The 12,696-nt window shown below is 45.6% G+C and overlaps 1 protein-coding gene across 5 annotated transcripts; it reads left to right on the forward strand.

Moving 5' to 3' along the window:
• Positions 1-3,175: 3,175 nt before the first annotated feature.
• Positions 3,176-12,502, forward strand: HAUS4 (HAUS augmin like complex subunit 4). 5 transcript variants are annotated; one of them, XM_014478132.2, is made up of 10 exons: positions 3,176-3,557; positions 5,062-5,146; positions 7,657-7,799; positions 7,891-8,022; positions 8,356-8,490; positions 9,910-10,006; positions 10,927-11,072; positions 11,338-11,468; positions 11,821-11,889; positions 12,031-12,502. In XM_014478132.2, the coding sequence occupies exons 2-10, from the start codon at positions 5,092-5,094 to the stop codon at positions 12,212-12,214; spliced, it is 1,092 nt and encodes a 363-aa protein (XP_014333618.1). In that variant the 5' UTR covers positions 3,176-3,557; positions 5,062-5,091; the 3' UTR covers positions 12,215-12,502. The 5 variants fall into 5 exon arrangements, with proteins under 5 accessions (XP_014333618.1, XP_070233579.1, XP_070233580.1 ...); XM_070377478.1 differs by having other exon boundaries at positions 3,176-3,510; XM_070377479.1 differs by having other exon boundaries at positions 3,176-3,374.
• The last annotated feature ends 194 nt before the right edge of the window (positions 12,503-12,696 follow it).

The following is a 12,696-nucleotide window of genomic DNA, read 5'->3' on the forward strand; positions in this document are numbered from 1 at the left end:
TTCTTTTTTTTTTAAGTCCATAATAAAGCGATAGGAAGGGAGCGAAAGAGAATGAATTCTAGGGCCTCTCTTGCAATTCTTTCTTCAAGGACACCAGATGATGTTGTTTAAGATTCTTTTTCAGTATCCTGCTGCAGGGGTTTTTGGTTTGTTTGCCTCAATACATGCACACAGCATGTGGTATCTTAGTTTTCCCACCAGGGATCAAACCCGTGCCCCTTGCAGTGGAAGCGTGGATCCTTAACCATTGGACGGCCAGGGAAGTCCTTCTGCAACAGTTTTAACTGCAAGGATGGTCTATAGGCTTCAACTTTCTTGTCTTACTATAAAGTTTTTGGCTTCACCTGGTCTGGTCTCTTGGGCCCAGAATGCAGCTTGGACTCCCTGTCTCTGCCTCCACTTGCTGTGATGTTTCCTTCATTCTAAATGATCTAAGTTTCCTCTCTGTTCAGGCCTGGCTGAGAAGATTCATTTCATAGTCTTCCCTATCCATTCCTGCAGAAAGAATTCTGTACCTCCCTCAGGTTTCTCTGGTATTTATAATTTAAACTGCTCTTTTGACACCTTTTTGTTGCCATGTATTATTTGTTTTTCATGTGTATGTTTTATTTTCTGAACTAGATTAGGAAATTCAGGGGAGGGACTGAGTTCTATTTTTCTTTGTGTCTGTCCCAAAGCACTTACTAAGCGCTTAATAAGTGTCAATTTAAAACACCTCACTTTGATAGTGTTTCCAAAGCACTTTCTCAGCCATTATCTCATTTGATCATTACATCAACGCTGTGAGATGGATGAGCTAGAAATATGTTAGTTCCTCCTTCTGACAGATAAGGAACCTGAAACCCAAGGTCACACAGTTTGTTAGAGACAGAGATGGAACAGATAATTGCATATGAAGATTTGATCCAGTTCACGACTTCCCATGGCACTCCCCTCCCGCCTCCTACCTCAAGACAGGCCTCTGTATCCTTCACCCCCTCACTCCTCCAGTACCTTAGAGCTACTTAGCCAAAGCTTTGTAGTACCATTTTAGAAATTTTGGCAAATATAGGATACATGAAATTTCACTAGATTTCTGATCAATTCTGAGTCACCAAAGCATCCTTGCTATTTTGTTCCAACTGCCATTTGTTAGGGACATTATGCCTGGTATTTAATGATGCTGCACTACAGAACTGAGGAAGCAGAAATGATTTTTAAAAGCCTCAGAAAATGACAGCACTTTAACATTAAGCACGAAAGGTGGCAGTTGACAAGATGACCAGGGACATAAAATTTTTGCACTGGATCACACTATTTCTCTATGTTTTGCTGCTAGCAGAATTCTCTAGTTGGTATTAAAAGAAAAGGTTAAATTCTCTGCCACCCAGCACACCAAGCCCTGAGAGTTCTTTCCCACCTCCCCACCTGCTTCTCTGATGCAAAAAATTTCATAATGTTGGTGCAATTTACTTAGCAATAAATATTTTTTAAATAATTCACCTAATAACCAGTCCATCCTAAAGGAGACCAGTCCTGGGTGTTCATTGGAAGGACTGATGCTAAAGCTGAAACTCCAATACTTCGGCCACCTCGTGCAAAGAGTTGACTCATTGTTAGAGATGATGGGAGGGATTGGGGACAGGAGGAGAAGGGGATGACAGAGGATGAGATGGCTGGATGGCATCACCGACTTGATGCATATGAGTTTGGGTGAACTCCGGGAGTTGGTGATGGACAGGGAGGCCTGGCATGCTTCGATTCATGGGGTCGCAAAGAATCAGACACGACTGAGCGACTGAACTGAACTGAACTGAACCTAATGACTAGATTCCAGTTGACTTTGAAAAAAGGGTGGGGGGGGTGGTTAAAACAGAGAGATGTGGGGGGAACCTTAGCCAGCCTGAGGTCAAACCCAGAGAGGATGTCAGGGGAATCATCCTCCTCTTCCCATCATTTCTCTCCCTACCACCTCCTGCTGGGATTCCCCCATTGACTGAAACCAGTCAGAGAATACTGATACTGAGTAGTTCTTACCTTCTACATAGGGTGTTGAAGAGTTGAAAGTGGATCTAGGGGGCAAATGGAAGACATCCAGCTCTCTGGGCTAAGGGTGGGCAGGTGACCCAAAAATGAGACAATGAGACATATGGAAAAGTCATGGATGCTTCTGGAAAAGATTTTCTTCTCAGACTGTTACAGGAAGAAGGCTCTTCTCCTTCCTTCCTGCTCAGGATACTGTTGAGAGAATGTGATGTACTTCTTGGACTTCTGAAGCCACCTTTTGACTATGAGGGGATTGCAAAGAGAACTGCAAACAATCTTGAGATCAGGGAGCTACTAAAAAGTCTTAAAAAGTGAAAGTGTTAGTCACTCAGTTGTGATGGACTCTTTGTGACCCCATGGACTGACTGTAGCCTGCCAGGCTCCTCTGTTAAGGGGGTTTCCTAGGCAAGTAGAAGCCATTCCCTTCTCCAGGGATCAAACCCAGGTCTTCTGCATTGCAGGTGGATTCTCTACCAACTGAGCCACCAGGGAAGCCTAAGACGTCTTAGGACCGCGCCCCACCCCCCCCCCCCAACTCCAGATTTCTGGTTAAGCAAACAATAAATGTCCGTGTAGTTTAAAAAAAGAAGACAGAGGTTTTGATGAAGGATGAGAAGAGAGCAGAGGAGGAACCTGGGGTAGCAAAACTGGAGAAGCCCACTCAAGAGACAGGGCTGGCAGCGCCTGAGCAAGGAGACTTGCAGATGGGCGGCATGTCTGGGACAGTTCAGGGGTCCCCGAGGCTTACACTGCAATCAGCGACCTTGAATAAGCCAGTTAGCCTCTTTGCGCCTCAGTTTTCCCCTCTGTAAAATGGGTATGATAGTGACTTCCTCGTAGGTCACAAGAACTAAACGGGGCAGGGCAAGGCAAGTAAAACATTTAGCGTAGTCTGATTCATTGTGGGCCTTCAGTAAAAGCTGGCAATTATTACCATCTTCTCAACATTTTCCCTCAACGTGGGGGAGGTGCCTTGGAGAAGGGGCAAAGAAGTCTGCCTACGATGACTCCCTTTCCCAGTCCCGACTCCAAACACCTAGTCCTCTGGCCGTTGGAGGACGAAGGGCGCGCGCCCAGCTGGAGGCGGAGCCTGCCGTTCCCGCCTTGAGCGTGGCGCCGCCCCTCCCTCCCACGCGGCCTCTTGGGCGTTTGGGCCTTTTCCCCTCCCCCGACCTCCCGCGCTGGCTGCCCAGGCCTAGCTTCCCGCAGCCCCAGCGCCCGGCCGGATCGAGAGGTTTCGGAGGCCGGGCGCGGGCGGCGGTCCAGTGTTGCGGCCACCGGCTGCCCACCTGCCCGCCTCAGCCCCCTTGGCCCCGCCTCGGGAGCTTCAGCTGCCCCTTGCTGTGCAGGTTTGCTCCGGAGGGTCAGCGGGTGGCGCTGCGGGGAGAAGGAGCTCTGGGAAAGTCAAGCCGGCCAGTCCTCGGTCTCCGGCCGCCGAGACCGCCCTCGCCCTTGGGAATCCTTGGCTACCCAGACGGAAGGAAAGTAGGCGCCGGAGAGCCCGCTTCGCATTTTGATTCATCTCGGGCCCTGTAAGGGTCACATCTTGTGAAAATACCTGTAAAATCAATTTAACGTTCAGTGCAGCGTGTAAAGACAGCTCTAAGAATTTAAAAGACGCCTGAGTCAGAACATTTAAATGCTTGGGTCCTTGTAGGAGAGTTTTAACACGTCTGAGTGCAAAGGGGGGAGAATCGAGCCTGATTGCCCCCACCGTTCACGCCCTGTAAGACTTTTAAAAGGGTAAAGAAAATCACCCTAAATACCCCAAGAGAGCAGTTCCCCTAGGGAGGGAAGAACAGCTGACTTTTTTGAAATTTGGGTTGGTCCTCATTTCCGTGAGCGAAGTTTGCGCCTGAAGAATTTATTTGCAGGCTTAGATCCTTGATAAACAGAATCGCTAAAACACTGAGCTTAACTAAGTAGTGCCTTTTGTTGACAAGTCGATTGTGTTATTAATTCTTAATGTCTCATCCAAGGCAGGAGTCGTTATCTCAGTTTTGCAGGTGGGAAAAAGTTTGGCACAAAAAAGCTTTTCCCTTAAATTCACACAGAGGCAACTAGGCTGAGCTGCAAATTAAGTCTAAGTATTCCGACTCAGCTGCGTCCCCCTCTAGACCATGTTACAAAACAAATGAGTAGTTACTTTGATGTTACTCATAAAACCAGGAAGTAAACCAAATGTTCTGTGAACATGAAGTGTTAAATCCTAATAACCTATGTCTGTTCTGTTTTGGGAGGCTCAGCTGCTCTTTTAAGAGTTTGATACGTTACAGAGAGGGGGGTTGGAGCAAAAAAGAAAAACGGGGGGGGGGGGGGAATAATGTCAAGGGAAAAGTTTTGGCTCTAGAGTCTAAACTGTGCCCATCCTTACCTCCTCTTTGTGTAGCTGGCATTCTTTTCAGTGTACTCGGGGTTCTGACTAAACACTCAGGGCTGAGGGCTCACGTGTCCAGGCCTCAGCCACATGAACACACCTTTGCGTTCCTCTCCTGGCACTGACCTCCCTGTCAGTCTTCCTGTCTTGCTCTTTCCTCTGGGTGCTCTTTCCTAATGCTGTTATGTGAAAACCAGTTGTTTTCGTTCAAGTGTGGAATGATGTGTCACTCCTTAAGGATGTTTCTAGAGCTAATGATCAAAAGCTACCAACAGATCTCAGATGAAAGGACAAGTTAAAGAAGCACAAGTAACTCTTGTGGAATTTGATAGCTGAGTTATTTGGAGTAAAAAACAGACGGATTTCTCCCCCCTCCCCTTCCCCAGCTCACTCATAGCTAGAAAGCAGCAGCTCAGTTTTAACCTTAGACATAATAGTAGGGGGGTGGGGGGGGGCATCCTTCTGTTTAGTGAATTGGAAAGTTTTCTTTCCCAAGGAGGCTTCTTTTCAGACAGGACCCAGGATGTGTGATATAGTACCTCCCTGTTAGAGGTGTTCCTCCTCCCCAGCTTGTAGACAACAGAAATTTGAACCCAAGGTAGTTGTCTCTCTGGGGCAGCCAAGCCAGTTTATATATCTTTTTGCTTTCTTTTACTCAGTTGAACAGATAAGAATCACCAGAAAAGCAGATGGCATCCGGCGATTTCTGCTCGCCTGGAGAAGGGATGGAAATGCTACAACAAGGTAAGGGCAGTCATTTGCAAGAGGTTTGAAGAATTATCCAGAGAGGTTTTTTTTTTTAAGTAACTAATTAATTTCGGCTGTGCTGGATCCTCATTGCTGCACGTGGTCTTTCTCTAGTTGGGGTGCAAGGACTTCTCATTGCGGTGGCCTCTCTTGCTGCAGAACACAGGCTCTAGGGCACGCAGGCTTCAGTAGCTGTGGCCCATGGCTTAGTTGCCCTGTGGCATGTGGAATCTTCCCAGACCGGGGATTGAACCCATGGCCACTGCATTGGCAGGCAGATTGGTAACCATTGGACCACCAGGGAAGTCCCAAAATGGTGTTATCTAGGGTATTGTCTTCTATAATAAAAAGGGGAAATTCCTTGGTGGTTCAGTGGTTAGGACTTGGCAGTTTCACTGCTGTGGCCTGTGTTCAACCCCTGGTTGGGGAAATAAGATGTCTTGAGGTGTGGCCAAAAAAATAAAAAGGATTTATAATGTTCACCAGTACGGTTTCTCTCACAGAAGCATAAGTTCCTAGGGAAACTAGAATCCTTGAAGATTCTTAAACACTCTCTTATTGAAAGACAGATTATACAAATGCCTGTTCAGTACCTGCTAGTGCAATAGACTGAAATTTCAAGATGTTCCCATGCTGTGTTGGCAAGCATATCCTGATGACATGGGTGGCCAGTGAACTTTTGAAAGCTGTATCTTGAATTTTCTCATATCTTACCCTCTAAAATCTCAGAATCCTTCCATATTTGAATTCTTTGCCTATTGCAGATGTTTTCTGTATCTTGAGTCCTTTGAAAACGTAAATCTTCTATATTTTAACCATTTCCATATTGATTTTTTAATGCCTTGGGAGAAAAAAAAGAGACTTTTAATTTTCTAAAAGGACTTTGGTATGATGGTCCAGAGAATTAAAATGTGTTTGGTATGTGAAAGTAAAATAGAAGACCCCAGCAGAAAGCATGTGGGAAAACAGATGGAAAAAAAAGCCCCTTGAGCATATGGAATCTGGCTATGATAAACTTAGACAACATATTAAAAAGTAGAGACATCACTTTGCTGACAAAGGTCCATCTAGTCAAAGCTATTAGTCAAGCTACTGGTTTGTCCAGTAGTCATGTATAGATGTGAGAGTTGGACCATAAAGAGGGCTGAGAGCCAAAGAATTGATGCTTTCAAATTGTGGTACTAGAGAAGACTCTTGAGAATCCTTTGGACTGCACGGAGATCAAACCAGTCAATCCTAAAGGAAATCAACCCTGAATATTCACGGGAAGGACTGTTGCTGAAGCTCCAATACTTTGGCCATCTGATGTGAAGAGCCGACTCAAAGACCCTGATGCTGGGAAAGATTGAAGGCAAAGGGAGAAGGGGGTGGCAGAGAATGAGATGGTTAGATAGCATCACTGATTCAATAGACATGAATTTGAGAAAACTCTGGGAGATAGTGGAGGACAGGAGCCTGGCGTGTTGCAGTCCATGGGGTCATAAAGAGTCAGACATGACTTAGCAGCTGAACAACAACCTGGCTTCTTGCACTTTTTCTCATGCGTGTACTGTTCTGCATCCACATGGGGTACTCAGTCTATTTACAATAAGGAGAATTTAGTTAGTTAATTTTTTAATTTATTCTTAAGAATATACCCTCTCTCAGTCTTGCTTATGCAACCAGAGATCACATCCCAAGTTGGAACTGTACATGTGTTGTTTTTTTTCCGTCCCCCAAAACTCTAGTTATTATGTGTGAATGAGGCATTTTAGGTAGTGTGATGAGTCCTACCAAAGAGTCCCTTATTCTTGATTCTCTTTGTCTAATATTTTCCAACTGTATTTCCATTTTCTAGGCTCTTAGCTTTTTTTAAGGCTTGTTCTCTAATTCTTGGTTAACGTCCTTGTATATAATATAAATGCTTGTTACTTTGAGAACTGCCTTTAGTTTATTTGTGGATTTTTAAATTTTTTACTTGTGCCACAAGGCTTGAGGGATCTTAGTTCCTTGACCAGGGATTGAACCCCAGGCCCTTGGCAGTGAAAGGATGAAGTTCTAACCATTGGACTGCCAGTGAATTCCCTATTTTTAAAAAAAATTTTTCATTTGATTTAGAAAACTTCCCTATCAAAAACCTAAGGGTTTTTTGGAAGTGAATATTAAGCTGAGAGTTATGCTCAATTATGGGGACTTCCCAGGTGGCTCAGTGGTAAAGAATCTGCCTGCCAATGCAGAAGCCTAGGGAGATGCTGCTTTGAACTCTGGGTTTGGAGAACCCCCTGGAGTAGGCAATGGCAGCCCACTCCAGTATTCTTGCTTGGGAAGTTCCATGGACAGAGGAGCCTGGCGGGTTATAGTCCATGAGGTCGCAAAGAATCCTCATGACTGAGCATGAGTATGTCCACTGAACATGGACATGACTGAGCTACTGACCCTTACCTTCCCATATCTTATACTCGATTATATAAATTGAATCCATACTACTATCTTTGCTTTTTGGCCCCTATGGGGGACGTCTCATTAAGTGTGCAGCAAACAGCTTCCTCCTTGTAACCTGAGTGAAGAGGACCTGTTACAGAACCCACACTTCAGCCAACTACTGCTGAGTCTCTCACAACACGTGGACGAGAGTGGTTTAAGCCTCACGCTGGCAAAGGAGCAGGCTCAGGTAAGGGCACTGGGAGAAGGGCTGACTGGGAGGAAGAAAAAAATCATCTGAGAGAGAGGGGCTCCCACCTGGGATTTTTTCGGTTTTCCAGGCGTGGAAGGACGTTCGACTGCATAAGACAACATGGTTAAGGTCTGAGATTTTACAGAGAGTCATTCAAGAGCTACTTGTGGACTACTATGTGAAGACACAAGATGCAGATTTAACTTCTGAGGACAGAAAGGTGAGGCAGGAAGCAGGAAGTGAGCGCTGGGAGCAGCTGTAGGAATGACGGGGACAGCTGTGGCTTCCTTTGATTCTATGATATGGGGGAAATAGGAGTTTTGAGTAACGGGTATCAAGAAAGACAGGGACTTGGGGAAAGAGGTGAATGTGTTGTCAGGGTTTTGAAAAGGAGGATTGACAGGAGAAAGCACTGGCAGCTAGAAAGTTGCCAAAGGGGATGACATGTTTGAGGACTTTGAAGATATGTGAAGAACTGCTCGTGAGGGTGGAGGAGGTGGAATGGGGAAAGTTTTATAGAAAATTCTTTTTTGCTTTTTATTCTCTCTCCCAGTTTCACGAGACCCTTGAACAGCGGCTACTCGTGACTGAGCTGACACGGCTCTTAGGTCCCAGCCAGGAGAGGGAGGTGCCCCCACTGCTAGGGCTGGAGAAGGCGGACCTTCTGGAGCTCATGCCACCCTCAGAGGTCAGAGGCTGGGGGGACAGATGTTGGGAGCAAAGAAGGGAAATGGCTTAAATTCTCCCATGTATTGAAACATTTCATGGTTAAACTTTCTGTGAGAATGACACTTGTTCATGGTGGTAGAACTTAAGTAAATAAGAAAGAAAAACATTACAAGGAAGAAAGTAAGAGCTGAAATACTAAGTCTAGAAATAAATGCAGTATTAGTATATATAACTTGAAATATTGGGTTGGCCGAAAAGTTCATTTGGGTTTCTCCATGAGATGTTGCGGAAAAACCTGAACAAACTTTGTGGCTAACCGAATAAATGGTATTATACCTCCTGTGCATATATAGAATATAATCTGTTTTCACTCAATATATTTTGGACTTATTTTCAAGTATATGGTTATTTTCAAATATATATTACTTTTCAAATTACTCTAAACAAGATGATATCCTCTAAGGCACTCTTATTTTTTCTTTTTAATTGAAGTATAGTTGATTTATAATGTGTTAGTTTCAGGTGTGCAGAAAAGTGATTCAGTTAAGCCTTATATATCAATTCTTTCTCAGATTCTTTTCCTTTAAGGGTTATTATAAAATATTGGAGTTCCTTGGGCCATATGTAGGTCCTTGTTGGTAATGTATTTTATATATAGTAGTATGTATATGATAGTCCCAAGATCCTAATTTATTCCTCTCCCCTTCCTAAAGCACTCTCTGCACAGTATCCAGGCATATAGTTAGTGCTCGTGTCCTTATTGTATATCACCAGTTTTAATCACAGATGGATTTCATTGTATATATGTAGCACAATTTGCTCACCCTTATTGATGGATATTAATTTAAGGTTGTCTCCACATTTTTGCTAGTAGAAACACTATGATAGGAATGTACTAGTTCATATGTGTCTTTGTATGATTATTTCTCAAGTGTTAGTCCTTAAAGTGGGATCGCCGGGTCACAGGCCACACACATAGAACACACTGGTACATATTGGCAAACTGCAGAGAGGCGCTTCCAGTGCCCTAGGTCCCCACATTTTCATCAGCATGGGATCTTGACAGCCACTGTAGTCTTTGCTAACATTAATCTCCCTGGTGACTTGAAATTAAATCTCCCTGATGACTCTCGATGCATTTTCTTTCTTTCTTTCTTTTTTTTTTTAAATTTTATTTATTTATTTGACTGTGCCCATTCTTAGTTGAGGCATGCAAGATCTTTAGTTGCAGCATGTGGGATCTAGTTCCCTGACCAGGGATTGAACCCAGACCCCCGGCACTGGGAGCACGGAGTCTTAGCCACTGGACCACCAGGGAAGTCCCTCGATGCATTTTCTTTGGTTATCACTGAGATTGTTATCATCACGTATTCATTGACTGGATCTTCCAAGTTCCGGCTGTCTGTCTGCATCTCCCCCTTCTCTTCTGTGGCTGCAGGATTTTGTATATATGAGAGCCCGGCTCCCACTGGAAGTGGAGGAGCAACTCAAGAAGAAATGCTTCACTGTGCTCTGCTACCACAATCCCAGTTCAGGTGCGTGCTGGCTGTGTCCTGTTCACGGCTGGCCTTCAGGGTTCCTGGGCTGCTCTTTTGAGAATAATGTGTTGAGTTTTAGATTTGGGACAGAAGCTGGGAAGCATTGGAAATGCTTACTTTTTTGTTCCCTTGCTGGTAGAATAAGAGTGAGGAATTTTGTGTGGATTCCCTTCGTTTGGCCAGTGCTGAGTGGCAGTGTCCTCTTGCCACACGGAAGGATGAGTTCTTCTTAAGAGAATCAGAATGAAATAGGGAGGAAGGTTCAGGCTAATAGGTGTCCACCTTGTCTTTGTTGTTAAGTTGCTAAGTCGTGTCTGACTCTTTGCAACCCCAAGGACTGTTGCCTACCTGTCCACTTCTCCTCTGTCCACTTCTGTCCACTTCTCAGGCAAGGATACTGGAGTGGGTTGCCATTTCCTTCTCCAGGGGACCTTCCCCACCCAGGGATGGAACCCACATCTCCTGCATTGGCAGACAGATTCTTTACCACTGAGCCACCAGGGAAGCCTCTTGTTTTGTCTTTATTTCTGTGATTTAAGAATCAAGGGTTTAAAAAAAAAAAAAAGAATCAAGGGCCACATCTGGAATTCAGAGTGAGAGTGAAAGTGAAGTCACTCAGTTGTTTGCGGCTCTTTGTGACCGCCAGGCTCCTCTGTCCATTGAGTTCTTCAGGCAAGAATACCCTTCTCCAGGGGATCTTCCTGACCCAAGGATTGAACCCCAGTCTCCTGCATTTCAGGCAGATGGAGAGAACTTAATTTTGAGAACTGGGCTGTTTTTATCAGGCCATCAGAAGAAAACCTGTAAGGAAGACAGAATCTGTAGGGCTGGATGTAGGAGAGGGGCACTGAGACATGGCTTTCAAAAGGCAGGAGCAGTTAGGGTTTTCCCATCCAGCATTCTGTTTCTTTGCCCAGATTTGGACAGTGAAACCCTGAAAGCAGCAAAGGTGTGGAACCTCGCCGAGGTTCTGGCAGGTGAGAAGCAGCAGTGCCAGGCTGCCAAGAGCCAGCAGGAGGAGCAGATGGTGCTGCTGGAGAAGAAGAGTGCCACCTACTCCCAGGTCTGGCAGGGCAGTGGGGCAGCCTCCCTTCTCTTCTACCCTGACCCCAGGGGCCCCTCTAGGGAAGCCAGGGATTTTTTTTGGTCATGCCGAGTGGCATATGGATCTTCCTCAACCAGGCATTGAACCCGTGTCCTCTGCAGTAGGAGCACAGAGTCTTAATCACTGGACCATCAGGGAATTCCTAAGCCAGGGATTTCTGATCTGCCTTCTTTTCTGCTGTCTTTTGTGGCTGCCCTCTTCCTCCTGCCTCCTGGGGGCTCAGGTGCTACTCCGCTGCCTGGCCTTGCTGCAGAGGCTTCTTCAGGAGCACCGGCTGAAGACTCAGTCTGAGCTGGACCGCATCAATGCCCAGTACCTGGAGATCAAGTGCAGCGCCATGATCCTTAAGCTGCGGTGAGCTGTGACCCCTGTGGATCTGAGAGACTCCGTCTCACACCCCACCCCTCCAACCCTCTCCCTCATCGCTTTCCTCCCTGCCGTGCCTGACACCCTGTGGGTATGCAGTAAATGTCACATAGCCCTGTTAGCCTTTGGATTAATCTAAAGCTGTCAGCATTCTTGGGTCTTTCATTTTAAAGCCTTCTGAAATAGGTGCTTTGCTGTGAGCTAAATTGCTCAGGAATTTGGAATGACTGCTTGTCACTGCTCAACCCATACGTTGACCATGGGCAGGTCCTGTGTCCCATTCCTAAGTCTGCTGCTGTCTAGGATCCTCAGCTTGACATTTCTTTCCTCCCCTGGTCAGGATGGAAGAGCTAAAGATTTTGTCTGACACTTACACCGCTGAGAAAGTGGAAGTTCATCGTCTCATTAGGTGAGAACTCCCAAAAGCCTGATACAGCTCTTCCACACACCCCACACCCTCCAGACTCATTCATTTTTGTGCCTTCCCATTTTTGTGTATTTTCTGAGGAGCCAGATCCTTATATTGTATCTCTTGTGCCTGGGTTCTTAGGGACCGTTTGGAGGGGGCCATTCGCCTACAAGAGCAGGACATGGAGAAGTCCCGACAGGTCCTGAACACCTATGAGGTCCTTGGGGAGGAGTTTGACAAACTGGTGAAAGAGTACACCCAACTCAAGCAGGCGGCTGAGAACAAACGCTGGACCCTCCAGGAGTTCAACAAGGCATGCCGGTGAGGGTGGGTGGGGCCAGGAGGCTTGGCTTCTGCAGAGGAACCATCTGCTTGTCTTCCTACTGAAAGGACCACCTCCACCAGAGGCCACCTTCACTCAAGGGCGTGTGTGGACCCTTGTCCAAAACACTATAGTCCTTTAGGCACTCTTCTGGTTTTTCTTCCTTGTTTATAAGGACTGAGTCTCTTCTAGAAAATGTAACAGATTTGTATCATTTTATGTACAGTGATTTGTGTCAGCCCTGTATCCTATTTGATTATCTCCTAAATAAAGTGGTGATGTTGTACCTTAGGACTTTAGTCATTTTTGTTTGGACAAAGATAGAAAAAGAACATCAAAGTCTATATGGATAAGGAGGGAGACTTGAGTGCATGCAGAGATGGCTCCCTAATGCTTACTGGAAGGGTGAAGGGTAAAAGGGCCAGCCTGGCATGTGGGGTTTTAGAGGCTTCATTCTTAGACAGCAGAAGTGGACTAAAACTGGG

The sequence above is a fragment of the Bos mutus genome, chromosome 10, assembly GCF_027580195.1.
Source record: "Bos mutus isolate GX-2022 chromosome 10, NWIPB_WYAK_1.1, whole genome shotgun sequence".
Taxonomy (NCBI): Eukaryota; Metazoa; Chordata; class Mammalia; order Artiodactyla; family Bovidae; genus Bos; species Bos mutus.

Bases quoted from the DNA above. Each gene is read 5' to 3' on its own strand.
- HAUS4 (XM_014478132.2), top strand. From the start codon at position 5,092: ATGGCATCCGGCGATTTCTGCTCGCCTGGAGAAGGGATGGAAATGCTA. The intron at 5,147-7,656 runs GTAAGGGCAGTC...CGTCTCATTAAG, and splicing joins GATGGAAATGCTACAACAAG to TGTGCAGCAAACAGCTTCCT. The intron at 7,800-7,890 runs GTAAGGGCACTG...TCGGTTTTCCAG, and splicing joins TGGCAAAGGAGCAGGCTCAG to GCGTGGAAGGACGTTCGACT.